General features: G+C 34.6%; 1 protein-coding gene across 1 annotated transcript in view; it reads right to left on the bottom strand.

Moving 5' to 3' along the window:
• abcb11b (ATP-binding cassette, sub-family B (MDR/TAP), member 11b) overlaps nt 1–18,591 on the bottom strand; it is a 31,751-nt gene that overhangs the window by 7,215 nt on the left and 5,945 nt on the right. Inside the window, exons 7-23 of the mRNA XM_073825305.1 lie at nt 18,502–18,589; nt 17,198–17,331; nt 16,940–17,111; nt 15,150–15,274; nt 14,884–15,058; nt 14,692–14,805; nt 12,621–12,731; nt 12,414–12,539; nt 12,116–12,319; nt 7,893–8,063; nt 7,598–7,799; nt 4,367–4,448; nt 3,864–3,993; nt 1,963–2,130; nt 1,776–1,880; nt 1,111–1,272; nt 824–1,027 (exon numbers count right to left, since the gene is read on the bottom strand). Of these exons, the coding sequence (XP_073681406.1) occupies nt 824–1,027; nt 1,111–1,272; nt 1,776–1,880; nt 1,963–2,130; nt 3,864–3,993; nt 4,367–4,448; nt 7,598–7,799; nt 7,893–8,063; nt 12,116–12,319; nt 12,414–12,539; nt 12,621–12,731; nt 14,692–14,805; nt 14,884–15,058; nt 15,150–15,274; nt 16,940–17,111; nt 17,198–17,331; nt 18,502–18,589 (2,473 nt within the window). The remainder of the gene's footprint in view (nt 1–823; nt 1,028–1,110; nt 1,273–1,775; nt 1,881–1,962; nt 2,131–3,863; nt 3,994–4,366; nt 4,449–7,597; nt 7,800–7,892; nt 8,064–12,115; nt 12,320–12,413; nt 12,540–12,620; nt 12,732–14,691; nt 14,806–14,883; nt 15,059–15,149; nt 15,275–16,939; nt 17,112–17,197; nt 17,332–18,501; nt 18,590–18,591) is intronic.

The following is an 18,591-nucleotide window of genomic DNA, read 5'->3' as shown; positions in this document are numbered from 1 at the left end:
ATGAGAATAAAGTCAAAATGTTTCGAGAATAAAGTAGAAATTACGAGAATGAAGTCGAAATGCTTTGAGAATAAAGTTAAAATTACGATAGTAAAGTCTAAATGTTTTCAGAATAAAGTAGAAATGTTTCGAGAATAAAGATTAAATGTTTCGAGAATAAAGTCGAAATGATTCAAAAATAAAGTCGGAATTACAAGAACAGAGTCGAAATGTTTTGAGAATAGAGTAGAAATGTTTCGAGAATAAAGATTAAATGTTTTGAGAATAAAGTCGAAATGTTTCGAGAATAAACTCGAAATGATTCAAAAATAAAGTCGGAATTACAAGAACAAAGTCGAAATGTTTCGAGAATAAAGATTAAATGTTTTGAGAATAAAGTCGAAATGTTTCGAGAATAAAGTCGAAATGTTTCGAGAATAAAGATTAAATGTTTTGAGAATAAAGTCAAAATAACAAAAATAAAGTCAAAATGTTTTGATATTGTAGTTAAAATATTTTGAGAAAAAAGTCGAAATTACGAGAATAAAGTCAAAATGTTTTGATATTGTAGTCAAAATATTTTGAGAATAAAGTCAAACTTCGATATTGAAGTTTTAATATTTCTAAAACAAAGTTGAAATTTTGAGAATAAAGTCGCAGTTTCGAGAATAAAGTTAAAATTATGAGAATAAAGTCGAAATGCTTTGAGAATAAAGTCGATATTTTCGAGATTAAAGTCGAAATATTTTGAGAATAAAGTTTAAATATTTCGAGAAGGAAGTTGAGAAGTTTGTATGGATGCATCCCTAGATTTTACCCATACTCTACTCTAGTGTGAGCTCACCTGTCCTGCTGTCTCCATGGCTTCTTTGTCCTGCTTGGCGAATCCAGTCAACATCTTAGCCTGAAACCCTCCAGAAAGAGCCAGAAAAGGCAGGAAGCCCAGGATGACCAGAGTGAGCTTCCAGCTGAAGTAGAAGGCGATGATAATGGCCACACCGATGTTGGTCAGAGAATTGACGATCATGCCGATCTGAGAACCTGTGGCCTGGGGGTCATTTAGACATATTTAAGCTTTCTTTTCAATGAAAAGTCCTATCTAGAAAAGTATTCACTAAATGTTTTTCTTACTCCCTGGACTTGTGAAGCATCAGTGGCCAGTCTTGTGGTCAAAGCACCTGGGCTGTTTGTGTGGTCATCAAACCAGCCGATCTCCTGTCCCAGCATCGCCTGAAAACCCAGACGCCTCAGTCTACGAGTCAGCAGCTCCCCAGATTTAGAGAATGCATAGCCCTGAAAGAATGAATGAAAGAAGTAGCAGTTATACATAGTATTTAGATGTTTTGAAAGCAAACATAGACTCAAGGCACTAAACAACCAACCATAAGCTCTGGTGAGAATCTTTTGTTCACAGCAAAGGAAAACCAGTTTCCTCTTTGCTTATATCGAAATCTTCCAACATTTTTCTTTACAAATCCTCATTTTGTACTTCTAATTAGTGATCGGTGTCTCACTGAAGATTACGGTTTATAAAGTTTGAAAGAAGGTGTTTATTAACCCCATCGAGCCATGTGGAGCAATTTTTACGATGGATGGATGCACTTTATTGAACTTTAACAGTCGATCACTGCCATTATGAAGCTTGGAGGATTTTTTAATGAGAACCTTTTCCACTATAGAGAAGCTTTTGTCCAATGGAAAGTTTCCATGGATGTTAAAGGTACTTGAAAACCATCAATGCCCAAAAAGAGTACATCTATAATAGTTTCATGAAAAGGCTTAATATGAAGACAAACCTGCAAAGTCTGAGTGCAAAACGAAACCAAGCCAACGACGACGAAAAACATACAGATTCCATTAATTTCCTTCCTTTGTTCAACAGGATCAGGCATGGAGAAGGTCTGCAGGTAAAGAGAACGATTTGAGAAGTCACGCTTACTGAAAACACATGTACTAGAGGAGATCAGCAGGTGGAAACCTCACCGCCAGGATTTGACTGAAGAGGAGAGCGTAGACGGGGTTCACTCCTCCATTCACAGCCGCTCCAAAGCTTCCAAAGAGCATATAGGGCCATTCAGGAGCGTTATATTTCAGAATACGAGCCACTGGAGCTGGTTCCACCTCTTCTGTAAAATCATCAGGAAGGCCGCTCTACAAAGACATACAGTACGCACATACATGAGATGTTTGCAAAATACTCTACATCAGGCCAATATGGCAAGTCATTTTAGCCTAAAATATACTAAGAATTACTCGTCGTAAATGCATTTTTACAAGCAACAATTCAATTAGAGAGCTCTATAATCCAATTCCTACTAGTAATAATGCCAATTAGAGAGCTCTTTAAATCAGTTTTTACTAGTTACAATTCCAATTAGAGAGCTCTCTAATTCAATTCTTACTAGTACAATTCCAATTACTGAGCTCTCTAATTCATTTCTTACTAGTAACAATTATAATTACAGAGCTCTCCAATTCAATTCTTACTAGTAACAATTCCAATTAGAGAGCTCTACAAATTTTTACTAGTCATATGTCTCCATTGACTTCCATTCATTTTTAATTACAAAGCTCTACAACAGAATTTTTACTAGTAAAAATTACAATTAGAGAGCTCTAACATTGAATTCTTACTAGTAAAAATTACAATTAGAGAGCTCTCTAAATCAATTTTTACTAGTAATAATTCCAATTACAGAGCTCTCTAATTCAGTTTTTACTAGTAACAGTTCAGATTAGAGAGCTCTCTAATTTAATTATCACTAGTAAAAATGCAATTACAGAGCTCTACAATTCAATTTTTACTAGTAAAAATCACATTAAAGATATGCTTAATTGCAGAGCTCTGTAATTGAATTGAAGAGCTCTAATTCAGTTCTTACTACTAACAACTGAATTTGAGAGCTCTCTAATTGGAATTATTACTAGTAAAAATTGATTTAGAGAGCTATTTAATTGTAATTGTTACTAGTAAGAATTAAATTGTAGAGCTCTCTAATTGTAATTGTTACTAGTAATAATTCTGTTGTAGAGCTCTGTAATTAAAAATGAATGGAAGTCAATGGAGACATATGACTAGTAAAAATGAATTTGTAGAGCTCTGTAATTGGAATTGTTACTAGTAATAATTGAATTAGAGAGCTCTCTAATTCTAATTGCAACTAGTAAAAATTGATTTAGAGAACTCTCTAATTGGCATTGTTACTAATAGGAATTGAATTATAGAGCTCTCTAATTAAATTGTTACTAGTAAAAATGCAATTACGACAAGTAATGCATAGTATATTTTAGGCTAAAACGGCTTGCCATACAACAATTCAATTGTTACTACTAAGAACTGAATTAGAGAGCTCTTTAATTAAATTACAGAGCTCTGCAATTAAACATATCTTTAATGTGTTTTTTTACTAGTAGAAATTGAATTGTAGAGTTCTGTAATTGCATTTTTACTAGTAATAATTAGAGAGCTCTCTAATCTGAACTGAATTAGAGAGCTCTGTAATTGGAATTATTAATAGTAAAAAATTTATTTAGAGAGCTCTCTAATTGGAATTGTTACTAGTAATAATTCAATTGTAGAGCTCTGTAATTAAAAATGAATGGAAGACAATGGAGACATATGACTAGTAAAAATTAATTTGTAGAGCTCTCTAATTGAAATTGTTACTAGTAATAACTGAATTAGAGAGCTCTTTAATTATAATTGTTACTAATAAGAATTTAATTAGAGAGCTCTCTAACTGGCATTGTTACTACTAAAAACTGAATTATAGAGCTCTCTAATTGAACTGTTACTAGTAAAAATGCAATTACGACGAGTAACACTTAGTATATTTTAAGCTAAAAAGGCTTGCCATAGGCCAATGGTGTTGGAGAGCTCTAACCTTTTCCTGGCTCTCCTGAGGAAAGCGGGTTTCAGGGTAGAAGCGAGGGGCCAGCTCTCCAGCAATGGCCACAGATGATTCAGGTACAATGTTTGACAGCTGCGATCGAGATCTTTGGTGAATAGAAGCCCTGCAGATACAGTGAAAGAGAGTGAGGTGAAAGAGTCAAACACTGTTATACTGTGATATTTACATACTTCTAGGCACTTAAATTTGCATTACAAATAGAGCTGACTGTATATACAATGTTTTTAGGCATTAAAAACACACATTACTAATGCTAAAGCGGCTAATTGGCATGCTGCTAACACTCCTAATTCCAAACAAAATTAGACTGTGAAGTTTTCTAAGGGAAACTGCAACAATTGGGTTCTGAACGAAAAAGCTCCATAGGTAAATTGATTTTTAACAATAACTGATGTTTTGGGGATTATTTTAATATTCAGACAACATGCTACCATCAAATGCTACTGTATACCATCACACTGCTTCACTATTTGTACCTTAAGCTAGCACGATAGCTTCCTGCCCTGCTGAGACTCCTTCTCTCTGCATCGCCGTAACGGCTTTCAGCTGCCTCCATCTCTGAGAAGAGTGAGAGACAGAAAGATTAGAATTACATCACTTTATTCGCTTACTGTTATAGTACTTTGTGCTATCAAAACTATGTCAGGGCTTTAAAAGGAACCCAGGTTATTGAGACTTTATGGCTTAATATAATGTAAATTATGTCTCTGAAATATATAGTAGAAAACCCATGAAAGTTTAACGTTATTAAAGAAATCCACATAGACTATTTGGGGGGGGGGGGGCGCCGCCATTATATTGTTTACGTCAAATGGTTGCACTCGCAGAGCAAATGGCACTACCTGTTGCAATTTTTACAGCAACACAACTCTGAAAATTAAATAATGATACGATGAGTACAGCTACTAAAAAAGCTTATGGGTGGTGATGGATATAAGCGTAAGCTTAAACCAAATGCTGTACCATCGATTTTCTCCATATCGAGTGAAATCCACGCTGAGAAAATCCTTCAGTGGCTGCGGCACCATGATAAGCTTCGGCATGTTTACATTCTGTCAGGATGGCATCTAGCGTTTCTTGTCTCTGCCGTTTGTAAGCTCTTTCAATAGCTGTGGTCTACTAAAAGCCTCAAAGGCATCATGGCTAAAGTGAAGAGAACAAAGACACGGGTCTTTAGGAAGTTTTATTCACCATAGGCATCTTCCCATTCTTTGCTCCTCTTCTTATTGCTAGGAAAGCAGTGAAGCCTTACATCGCTTCTCTTGTTGCCCTTCAACTGAAAATTACAACTAAAAAACGCACAATATGGCATTGCATCAGCATTTGCATCAGAGATGTGTTGCGGTAAAAATAGCAACAGGTAGTGCCAGTAGCTCATCCAGTGCAACCATTTTATGTTATCGAAATAATGGCGCCTCCCATAGTCCAAAATATGTATAAAGCGATGTGCGTTTTTTAAATAGCATAAATCTTTCATGGTTTTTCTACTACACATTTCAGAAAGAGACATCATTTACCTTATATAATAAGTCATACAAGTCTTAAAACCTGCGGTTTCCTTTAAAACAATGATCAAACGCCATGAGGGTGATTTTGAAATATAATCAGTGTTGTTATTGTTACCTAAAACTATAAAAAACTTTTGTCTGAAATAAAGGAAAATAAAATTATGAGAGAGAAAATGTAAACTTAAAAATACAATGAAATGAAAAAATGAAATAAAAATACATTTAAAAAATAAATTAAAGCTAATAAAAACTAAAAAAAATGACAAAAGCTTCTACTAATAAGTACTAAAGTACTAAGTACTAAAATTAATAATAAAAAATAATGAATTAATAAAAATACAGTATCAATCAAAAGTTTTTGAACAGTAATATTTGTAATGTTTTTTTAAGAAAGTCTCTTCTGTTCACCATGTCTGCATTTATTGTATTTACTGCATTACTGCATTTATTTCTATCCAAAGTACAGCAAAAACGGTACAATTTTGAAATATTTTTACTATTTAAAATAACTGTTTTCTGTTTGAATATATTTTTTAATTTAATTTATTCCTGTGATTTCAAAGCTGAATTTTCAGCATCACTACCCCAGTCTTCAGTGTCACATGATCCTTCAGAAATCATTCTAATATGATTTCAATCTAATCTGATTTGCTGTTCACGAAACATTATTTATTATTTTTATCAATTTTTAAAATAGTTAAGTACTTTTTTTTAATAGAAAGATCCAAAGATCAGCATTTATCCAAAATAAAAAGCTTTTGTACACACTACACCATTCAAAATCTTGGAGAAATTAATACTTCATCATCACATGATCATGTGACACTGAAGACTGCAGTAATGATGCTAAAAATTCAGCTTTGAAATCACAGGAATAAATTAGATTTTAAAATATATTAAAATATAAAACAGTTATTTTGAATAGTAAAAATATTTCCAAATTGTACTGTTTTTGCTGTACTTTGGATTAAATAAATGCAGGCTTGGTGAGCAGAAAAGACTTCTCTAGAAAAAACATGAAAAATCTTACTGTCCAAAAACTTTTGACTGGTAGTGTATAAGCTAATTCAAAATATGACTATAATACTTAAACACCACTTATATATAGGTTAATATTAATTAATAAATTAAATAAAAATCTGAATTGCTTTTTATTCTAAAAACACTAACAAACTGTCAAGTAAAAAAACTCTGTTTTTCAAAAGGTCAGTGGCAAAGGGTTCAAAGATTCAATCATTTAAACTTTACCACATCACAATTCACGTGCTTTGCTCCACAGACTTCAATGCGCTGATGAACATTGACACGAGTCATGTTAAAGGGACAGCTCGCCCAAAAATTAAAATTGTGTCATGAAAAGATATTTTGAAGAACGTAGTTTAACCAAATGTAACCAGTAGCCATGGTGTTTTTTTACATACTATGGAAGTCACTGAGCTACCCTTAACTTTTGGCTACTAACATTCTTCAAAATATCTTCTTTTGTGTTCAACAGAAGAAAGAAAGGTTTAAAGATTAGGGTGAGTAAATAATGACAGGATTTCCATTTTTGGGTGAACTATCCCTTTAAAGGAGTAGTTCTTTCAGAACAAAAATGTACAGATATTGTACTCACCCCCTTGTCATCCAACATGTTCATGTCTTTCCTTCTTCAGTCGTACAGAAATTGTGTTTTTTGAGGAAAACATTTCAGGATTTCTCTCCATATAATGGACTTCTATGGTGCCCCCGAGTTTGAACTTACAAAATGCAGCTTCAAAGGGCTCTAAATGATTACAGCTGAGGAAGAAGTGTCTTATCTAGCAAACGGTTATTTTCTAAAAACATTTACAACATATACTTTTAAATCTTAAATGCTCGTCTTGCAGAACTAGACAAGATGAGCATTTGAGGTTAAAAAGTATATAAATTGTAATTTTTTTTAAAGAAAATAATGCATAGTTTTGCTAGATAAGACCCTTCTTTCCTCAGCTGTGATCATTTAGAGCCCTTTGAAACTGCATTTTGTAAGTTTAAACTCAGTGCACCATAGTAGTGCATTATATGGAGAGAAATCCTCAAATGTTTTCCTCAAAAAACATAATTTATTTACGACTGAAAAACGAAAGACATGAACATCTTGGATGACAAGGGGGTGAGTACATTATCTCTAAATTTTTGTTCTGAAAGTGAACTACTCCTTTAATACAGAGTACTCACCCTGTTGGGCTTTTTGGTTGAGGGCTTTGTCTCCCTGGCTCTGAAGAGTGACCAATGTGAAGTAGACACCCTTTCTTTCCAATAGCTCATCGTGTTTTCCATGCTCCACGGCACGGCCGTGCTCGAACCCCACAATCACATCGGCATTCTTTATCGTGGATAAACGGTGAGCGATGGAAATGGTTGTGCGACCCAGTCGGACCTTCAACAGGAAATTAATGGTTGTGTCTTCAGTGAGATTGATATAATCGTCTACTATTTTGACTCAAGTTGTGTGTCTGTGTGTGTTGCTGACCTTGTCCAAAGCCTCCTGTACAATGGCTTCACTCTCATTGTCCAGAGCTGATGTAGCCATGTCCAGGAGGAGGATTCTGGGATTCCTCACCAGCGCCCGGGCTATCGCGATTCGCTGCTTCTGTCCGCCACTCATCTGGCCTCCACCCTCACCTACCAAAGTGTCAAATTTCTGAAACAAAAAGATACAATTTTTTTTTTTTTTAGCTGTAAGAGTCTGTAAGATGTTTTTGAAAGAAGTCTTCTGCGTTCATGTAATAAAAAAATACAGTAAAAACAGCAATATAGAGACAGAGCGCATTTAGGCCACGCCCACACCAGGGTGGGGGGGGGGGGGGCAATCCAAGGCTCTCCATAGAGTGGGGGAAACTATGAAGTCACTTTGTAGGCAAAAACCCGGAAGTTAGCATTTTAGCACTTCCGGGTTCCATTGTCCCAAAGTCAGTGGGTTTTTTGAATGGGATTTTGGTTAAATCCCTTAAATAAGGTTCGTGGTTAACACAAGCTCAAGATACTTTCACGTTTTATTGTACGACATAAAACACACCAATTACACTCCACTCGTGATTTTTTTAAACTGTTACATTTCTTAAAAAAGACGGTTGCTAACAAGTTGCTAAATGGGACTACAGGCGCTGTAGGAGACATTAAACGTCATCACGCAGAACAGTTTATCAATTTATAGTGTTTTCTAAATGTAGTATAATTTGTAGTACAATTAATTGTAGATTAACCAAACCAAGTTAGTTCCCCGTGTTTTATATTAATTTTAGACAGTGTTTTTGTTTGTTTGTTTGTTTGTTTTGCTTTGCCCCGAAATGCAACTAATAGTTTTGTATGGAAGATTCTCGTTTAATTACTGATGTAACCAGCGGAGACTCTTGGGTTCATACCATTAGCTATTTTAATTTTACTATTATTTTATGTAAACACCACATTTACAGGCTTTTTGTGGTCACGGTGAAACTTTACTGATGCATAGTGCTTGAAGCCACGTTAAAATTACATTTTTATGGCCACATGAAGCTGTTAGAAGTTTGAGGATTTTCTAGAAGCATGGATAAAATAACATTTTGCGTAACCACTCTAACAAAATGATAGCTGGAACGTGGTTCTTTGTTCACTAAAATAAATGTAATCTTACCATAATTGAAAACCTGTATATATAATTTCTGTCTTGTCAGCCATCAACCTGTATTGTTTAATAATAAAGCATGAATGAAACTACGAGTATGTGTGGCAGATCTGCGTCACGTTCAGCAGAGGCAGCTCTTAAAGTAATAGCAGCCAAATAAGCTAATAACTAAGTTGCTGTGATGTCTATTATTCAAAGAGCAAAAAAGAGGAAATCAATTACTTTTGTGGCTTTAAGGATTCATCTTTATTTAATTGAGTATTTAGTGTTTGATAAGTTTATTAAATTTCTTTATATATTCTACTTGCTGAAAGGCACAGAAATAATGGGTTTATATAAAGATTGTTTAAGTTCACTTAAAGGATAAGTTCACTTCTAGAACACAAATTTACAGATTATGTACTCACCCCCTTGTCATCCAAGATGTTCATGTCTTTCTTTCTTCAGTCGTAAAGAAATTCTGTTTTTTGAGGAAAACATTTTAGAAATTATCTCCATAGTGGGCTTCAATGGTGCCTGCAATTTTGAACTTCCAAAATGCAGTTTAAATGCAGCTTCAAAGGGCTCTAAACGATCCCAGCCCGAGGAAGAAAGGTCTTCTCTAGCGAAATTATTAGTTTAAAAAAAAGTAGCTCTGGGATGCGCATGCAAAATCTGTGTACTCTGTGATATAGGACAATTTTGAATGAAAATGAGAAAATGAGATGAGAGTTTTTCGACATACCCTAACTGTTTTGACCCGGATTACACAGAGTTTGCATGCACATCGCAGAGCAAGACAAGGCGAGCATTTGAGGTTAAAAGGTATATAAATTGTACTTTTTTTTTTTTTAGAAAATAACTAATTTTTTGCTTGATATGACCCTTATTTCTCAGCTGGGATCGTTTAGAGCCATTTGAAGCTGCATTTAACTTGCATTTTGGAAGTTCAAAGGCATCACAAAAGGCCTCTATATGGAGAAAAATCCTGAAATGTTTTCCTTAAGAAACACAATTTCTTTATGACTGAAGAAAGAAAGACATGAACATGTTGGATGACAAGGGGCTGAGTACATTATCTGTACATTTTTGTTCTGGAAGGGAAAGTTGTTATTTTTTAAAGTCTAATATACGTTATAATTGATAGCTCTCAGTGATACTGTAATGTTAAACGGCTATAGTCAGTGGTTAAACATTAGGAAAAAAAAGACATCAGTAATATTGGTATCAGTGATACTCATCTTTAGTAAAATATATATATATTAAAAATATACTGTCTTTATGTTGTTTCTACATTCATTTGAAGATTAAATTATTGCAATATAAAAGTATATTTAAAAACTTAAATGTTAGGGCTGGGCTTTGAAAGTGTCAGTTGTGTTGCTGTCTATGCAGGCTCAGAAAGCTTTCCGATTTCATCAGAAATATCTAAATTTGTGTTCTTTCAGTTTTGGAACGACATGAATAGGGTTGGGTATCGAGGTCCGGTTCCATTTTAGAACGGGTTCCAAATTTCCCATAACCGGGTATTCGATAAGTGCATTTCGATTCCGCTTAATGATCCCTCGTTCGCATTTTAATGTGATTTTTAAACTATTTAAGTGCAGGAAGGAAAATAACTTGCGCACTGTTCTTTCACATTTATTGACCCTTATGCAAGAAATACGTCAGCATATCCTCATAAGCATAAAAAATTTCGTCTTGAGTGAACGTAAACAGGTGAGAAAGAAAACGCGTGTGTAACAGTATTTGTAGATCTGTGTTCGGTGTTAAAGAGACGGCCGTCTAATAAACGTGCCGCCTGTCATTAATGTTAATCAAAGAACAAAAAAAAAATCATTAACTGACTGAATATCTTTTAGAAATTTAATGAGGATCAATCAATATTTTATTTATGAAAAGAAAACTATGCCGTGTTTTTAAACTTTTGATTTCAATTTCTGTACCTGACATTTGTGCGGTTTTATTTATGTCATCGGATGCCCATTTTCCACAAGTTCATATGATTCTTTAGGGTCTTAATTAAAAGTCTCTAATATACTTTGGTTAAAAATTCTCAATAGTAGTGTAAAAAAAACCCACCCTTTTACCTTGTCAAAATCAGCTCTGCAAAATATCAGCTTATTTTATCGCATGGGGCCTTTAAATGCAAATGAGCTCTGCTCACCCCTCCCTTCTCTGCTGAGGGATTACAAGCGGTAATGTTTACTTTAGCCGCATTTAGCTGCATTTAACTGCATTTAGCCGCATTTAGCCGCGTTTATTGGTGAAACTTGCCAACAAGCACATTAAGAAAGGCCATTTGCAAAGATGCATAAAAAACCCTTATACTCACTTCAGCTGTGGGTGAAGCTGCATCACTAATGATTTACTCAAACATAGATGCATATGTAGATCGGGATCGGCGCTTTCCTTTTAAAAACGAACGTAACGTTATCCTCTGCCTCTTAAGTGGCTCAGATGTAGAGAGTAAATGACGACTGCTGTGTTCATTCTTACATCCAACAACAGAACACCTCAATCGCTCAATTAGAGTCTTCCTCTGCACCTGAGTCACACAATGGCGATGGTATTCGGACTGTTTCAGCTCGGTGAGGGCGGGTCTAAGGTAAAACGCTCATGTCAATCAACTGTGTTTCGTCACAATGACAAGAAGCTGAGAATGACCTGATTTTAAAAAGGGGATGTTACTTTTAAAGATTTAAAAAATTCCACTGGGTGGATTTTTATGATTGTAGAGTGGTTGTGTACACAAACTGCCAACACACATTAATGTTCAAACAACATGTAAAAGTTAGTTTTGCATCCGATGACCCCTTTAACAATTTAATGTTTGAAATTTATATTAGTCTATTTTTTATGTGGTATTTTTAAGCCACAGGCAAAAGACAGAATAAACATGTTTGACATCTAAATGATTGTTTTTTTATTGGGAATCGGAATTAGGAATCGATAAGCAGAATCGGAACTGGAATCGGAATCGATAAGATTCAAACGATACCCAACCCTAGTAATGAATGACAGAATTTTCAATTTTGTGTGAACTATCCCTTCAATAATGAGCTCTGTGTATGTTCTGGTAGGTGATTTAGTGTTAGGTGGTCTCCTGCCTGTGGTAAGTCCATGATGAAGTTGTAGGCATTGGCCTCTTTGGCTGCTGCAATGATATCGTCGTTGGAGACTCCAGGCCGCCCGTATCGAATGTTCTCAGCGATGGTGGTCGCAAACAGAACTGGCTCCTGCTCCACGATCCCAATCAGAGAACGCAACCACTGGATGTTCAGACCCCGGATGTCATGACCGTCAAGCGTAACCTGGAGTCATAGAAAATGACACAAAGTTGTAAGATTTCTAAACAATGTACAGCAATAATATTATAAAATAATAATAGATGTTATGTTTCTTTACCATCCCTTCTTTAGGGTCGTAGAATCGTTGAAGGAGCTGGATCGCTGTGCTCTTCCCAGCACCACTGGGTCCCACAAATGCCGTTGTCTCTCCGGTCTTTACCTGCAGATTTAGCTGATCGAGGATCTGTGAGAAGGAGGTGAGCAGAGTTCATTTAAGGCATCTGGACCAGATGGTTTGACTGGACTGGTGTAATTTCAGCTTTACCTTTACTTCAGGTCGAGATGGGTAATGGAAAGTTACATTATGAAACTCCAGATCTCCTTTTACTTTGTCTAACTTATATCCAGCCTCAGAGAGACAGTCAATCTGTGGTTCCTGAGAATAAGACAACATCTCTGTCAATCCATCAGTCTAGAAAGTGGCGGACTAGAGTCTGGTGTAAGATAGATGTCAGACATGCAATGATACAGCTGTTTCCTTTTAATTTGCTCTTGCGTTGAGCTTGCTGGGCATTTTCAATCTGTTCGCTTTTACTTACACTTACTAAAATCCAGCACAGGAGGACTTTTAACACTCATTTGCCATCTGTGTAATGTCATCTTTTCTCAGTGTGGTCAAAAATTCTGATTTTTAACATCATTTTTTTTTTAATTACATTTCAGTTTTTTGAATGTTATCACCAAAACTTTTTTTTTTTTTTTTTTTAATAATTATGTGTTAATTTATGTCTTAATAATTTTACAATACTATCCTAAAACAAGCAGATTATTTACAGGTTTAAATGAGATCTCATTGAAGATTTTCTGTGTTTTTTATTAAGTGTTTTAGATTGAATCAGTTTTAATTCAGTAGTGTTTAGTATGTGTGGCTATAGTATTTAATATTATTTTTAATCAGCTTTTATTTTTCTGCTTCAAAAAAAGATTAGATTTGAGCAGTTTTATTTTAATATTATTTATATATGCCTGCTATTTATTGAGTGTTTTATATGCCTACTATGTATTAAATGTTTTAAGTGTTTATTGTTATCTTTAATTAACTTTTTTAAAATTGTTGTTACAAACAGACTTTAATATAAAAAATACAAAAAGAAATAAATATATTAAAAAACATATATGTGTTAATATTTCTTATAATTCTAACCACTAATCAATAAATTAGATTTCATTGAAGATTTTCCTGTGTAATTTAAAAAAGTGTTTGTCATATATATGTCTATACTATTTATTTTTTTAATTAGCTTTTTTGTCTACTTTTTTTTTAAACAAAAAAGATTTTAGATTATTAGACTTTTAGACTTTGAAATAAAAAATACAAAAAGAAATACAATATTTTTTACATTACTAAAACAAGCTGATTATTTACAGGTTCAAATTAGATTTCATTGAAGATTTTAATGTAATTTTTAAATTTAGTTTAGTTGTAATTTAATATTTTTTATATATGGCTATGCTATTTATTATTTTTTTAATTAGCTTTTTTGTCTACTTTTTAATATATAAAAAGTTAGTTTTAGGTTTAAGCAGTTTTATTTTAATATAAATTATATATGACTACTACTTATTATTATTTTTAGTTAGCTTTAGTTAACTTTCATTTTAATTTTGGTAAAAAATAAATGTAAAAAATATATAAAACATAAATATGTTAATATTTCTTATATTTTAAATCACTAAAACAAGCTGATTACTTACAGATTTTAATTACATCTCATTATTATTTTTATTTTTAAAACTATTTTAAATTTAATCTACTTTATTCTAGTGTTATGTATGTGTGATTGGTATTTATTATTATTTTGAATAAGCTTTTATTTTTCTACTTCTACAGTTTTATTTTAAAAGTAATAAAAAATTAACAAAAACAAATATTTTTTATTAATTTAACATCACTATCCTAAACATGCTGATTATTTACAGGTTTAACTTAGATATAATTGAGGATTTTTAGTGTGATTTTTTTTAAACTTATTCAGTTTTATTTTAGTATTATTAATTATACTATTTATTATTTTGAATTTGATTTATTTTTTACTGTCAGTTTTAATTTTTTCATTAATTTGAATTTAAGGTTTAATCATTTTGTTATGTGCTTTTGTCATTTTTATTAGTTTTTATTTCTATTTTAGTACTTTAAAACTTATTTTACTTCATTTTACAGTTTTTCATCTAATATTTATATTTTATTTATTTGTTTTGTAGCTTTATATAAACCTTTTATGTAGTTCTAGTTTTCATTTTAGTTACCAATAACAACTCAGATATTAGTCTTTCTTAGATATCTCAGTATTAGATGCTCCTGTTTTTTTGTGATTTGGGTTGTCTGTGGTTCTTACTCGTTCTATGGTCTCGAAGATAATGGTGGCGGCTCCTCTTCCAGCAGCAAAAGCCTCCAGACATGGAGCTGCCTGGCCCAGATTCATCGCAGCAACAAGCACTCCCAAAAACACCTGTCAACAAAAAACACATGCAATATCCAAACAATGACTGAAAAACAATTGGGTCAACCACAAGTGCTGTGTGTGTACCTGCAGTAATGTCCCTGGACTGTACTCTTGTGTGTCCACTACTAGGCTGGACCCATACCAGAAGGCCAGTGCATAACACAAGAAGATGATAAACCACAAGTACCCTGTGAAAAACCCCATGATAAGACCTTTCCTGATGCCCCATCGCTGAGCAGAGACCAGGTTACGGTCATACCTGCAGGAGTATAGTTAAAGATCTCAAGGGTTAGAAAATAACACACAATCAGTAGTGATTACAGTGCATTTTGCATGAAGATGAGGGTTACCTCTCCACCTCTTTTTTCTCGCCGCCGAATGCTGCCACTGTGCGTACAGAGGACAAAACCTCATCCGCTACAGCACCTGCTTTAGCGTATTCCTGCAGCTCTTTTCCCGTCAACTTGGCCACAAACTAAACAAGCAAATGGTCATCAAAAAGACATCTCCTACAGTAGTGTGAAAAAGTGTTGGCTCCCTTCCTGATTTCTTTTTTTTTTTTTTGCATGTTTGTCAGACTTTAATGTTTCAGATCATCAATCAAATTTAAATATTAATCAAAGATAACACAAGTAAACACAACCTGCAGTTTTTGAATCAAGTTTTTTTATTAATGAAGGGAAAACAAAATCCAAACCTACATGGCCCTGTGTGAAAAAGTGTTTGCCCCTAAACTTAATAACTGGTTGGGCCACCCTTAGCAGCAACAACTGCAATCAAGCGTTTGCGATAACTTGCAATGAGTCTGTTACAGCGCTGTGCAGGAATTTTGGCCCACTCATGTTGGCAGAATTATTGTAGTTCAGCCACATTAGAGGGTTTTCAAGCATGAACCGCCTTTTTAAGGTCATGCCACAGCATCTCAATAGGATTCAGGTCAGGACTTTGACTAGGCCACTCCAAAGTCTTCATTTTGTTTTGTTTTTCAGCCATTCAGAGGTGGATTTGCTGGTGTGTTTTGGATCATTGTCCTGCTGCAGAACCCAAGTTCGCTTCTGCTTGAGGTCACAAACTGATGGCCGGACATTGTCCTTCACGATTTTTTGGTAGACAGCAGAATTCATGGTTCCATTTATCACAGCAAGTCTTCCAGGTCCAGAAGCAGCAAAACAGCCCCAGACCATCACACTACCACCACCAGATTTTACTGTTGGTATGATGTTCTTTTTCTGAAATGCTGTTACTTTTACGCCAGATGAAATGGGACACACACCTTTCAAAAAGTTCAACTTTTGTCTCATCAGTCAACAGAGTATTTTCCCAAAAGTCTTGGGGATCATCAAGATGTGTTCTGGCAAAACTGAGACAAGCCTTTATGTTCTTTTTGCTCAGCAGCGATTTTCGTCTCGTAACTCCATTTTTGCATAGTCGCTTCCTTATGGTGGAGTCATGAACACTGACCCTAACTGAGGCAAGAGAGGCCTGCAGTTCTTTAGATGTTGTTGTGGGGTCTTTTGTGACCCCTTGAATGAGTCATCGCTGCGCTCTTGGGGTAATTTTGGTCGGGTTCACCACTGTTCCATGTTTTCGCCATTTGTGGATAATGGCTCTTACTGTGGTTCGCTGGAGTCCCAAAGCTTTAGAAATGGCTTTATAACCTTTTCCAGACTGATAGATCTCAATTACTTTCTTTCTCATTTGTTCCTGAATTTTTTGGGATCTCAACATGATGTGTAGCTTTTGAGGATCTTTTGGTCTACTTCACTTTGTCAGGCAGGTCCTATTTAAGGGATTTCTTGATTGCGAACAGGTGTGTCAGTAATCAGGCCTGGGTGTGGCTAGAGAAACTGAACTCAGGTGTGATAAACCACAGTTATGCTTTAACGAACACATTTTTTCACACAGGGCCATGTGGGTTTGGATTTTTTTTTCCTTCATAAAAAAACCCTTCATCTAAAAACTGCATGTTGTGTTTAATTGTGTTACCTTTGATTAATATTTAAGTTTGTTTGATGATCTGAAACATTAAAGTGCGACAAACATGCAAAAAATAAAAATAAAAATCGGGAAGGGGGCCAACAGTTTTTCACAGCACTGTATGTCTAAAAATGTAAGACTGGATGAGTTTTCTTTTTCTTACCAGAGCCATGAGACCTGTTGCCAACCCAATGAGAGGAGACACTGAGATGATGACCAGCGTTAGCTTCCAGCCCCTTGCAAAACCCATAAGAAAGCCACAAACAAATGTGGTGAAGCGCTGAATGAAGATCCCCACTTGATCAGCAATGGCATCGTTTATCTTGTTGATGTCACTAGGATTGTACGAAGGCACACGTGAAACGATACAATATTAGGTAACTTGTGTTTTTGCTCTGAAAAGTGTTTGAAAGTGTCGTACTCGGACATGCGCGTGTTGAGCTCTCCCACAGAGGTGCAGTCAAACCAACCGATCTCCATCCTCATCACCTTTCTGAAATACATCTTCCTGATGACCTGAATCTGACGTGCTGCGGCAGTGATCCACAAAGAGATCTGAGGGGGGAAAGAACAATTTAAAAAAAATAAATAAATAAGGTCTAACTTAGCTACAGTTGAGGTCAAAACTTTACACCCCCCCCCCCCTTTCAGAATCTGCAAAATGTTTATTTTACCAAATAATTATTGTTTATTAGTACTGGTCTGAACAAGATATTTCACATAAAAGATGTTTACATATAGTCCACAAGAAAAAAATATATTTGCATTTATATAAATTACCCTGTGTTGTTATCTGAATGATCCACAGCTGTTTTTTTTTTTTTTTTAGTGATAGTTGTTCATGAGTCCCTTGTTTGTCCTGAACAGTTAAACTGCCTGCTGTTTATCAGAAAAATTCTTCAGGTCCCACAAATTCTTTAGTTTTTGTGTATTTGAACCCTTTCCAACAATGACTGTGTGACTTTGAGATCCATCTTTTCACACTGAGGACAACTGAGGGACTCATATGCAACTATTACAGAAGGTTCAAACCCTCACTGATGCTCCAGAAGGAAACCTGATGCATTAAGAGCCAGGGGGTGAAAACTTTTGAACAAAATGGAGATGTGTACATTTTTCTTATTTTGCCTAAATATCTTTTTTTTTTTAGTACTGCCCTTCAGACTCTACAGGTGATACTTACATCAAGTATCATCAAATACAAAATAAGTTAAATTTACTCTGATCTGTAAATTCAAAAAGTTTTCACCCTCTAGTGTGAAAAGATGAATCTCAAAATCACACAGTCATTGTTGGAAAGGGTTCAAATGCAGAAAAATGCTGGAAAACCAAAGAATTTGTGGGACCTGAAGGATTTTTCTGAATAACAGTGGGCAGTTTAACTGTACAGGACAAACAAGGGACTCATGAATAACTATCACTAACAAAAAAAAAAAAAAAAAAAACACAGCTGTGGATCTTTTAGGTAACAATACAGTATTAAGAATCAAGTATATGTAAACTTATGTAAACATGGTGATTTTTATAAATTCAACTATAATTTTCTCTTGCCTTTTGTATGATCCCTCTTATTTTGGTTACAAATTTAACATTTCGGAGATTCTGAAAGGGGGATGTAAACTTTCGACCTCAACTGTAACTATAATAAGGTCATGAAAAATGATGCACATTAATTTGGTGTTTCACATGTACAAAAACAACAGCAAAGCAGTTTAAAAGGCTCACTTGAAGGTATCCAAGAAGAAAGACTCCCACTCCGATGCCTACATAATAGTAGGCAAAATTGGTCATTTCATATTCAATGTCCAATAGCCT

This window comes from Garra rufa, chromosome 20, assembly GCF_049309525.1.
Source record: "Garra rufa chromosome 20, GarRuf1.0, whole genome shotgun sequence".
Classification (NCBI taxonomy): Eukaryota; Metazoa; Chordata; class Actinopteri; order Cypriniformes; family Cyprinidae; genus Garra; species Garra rufa.
The sequence above is the reverse complement of the archived record's forward strand: the minus strand, read 5'-3'. Positions and strand labels throughout refer to the sequence as shown.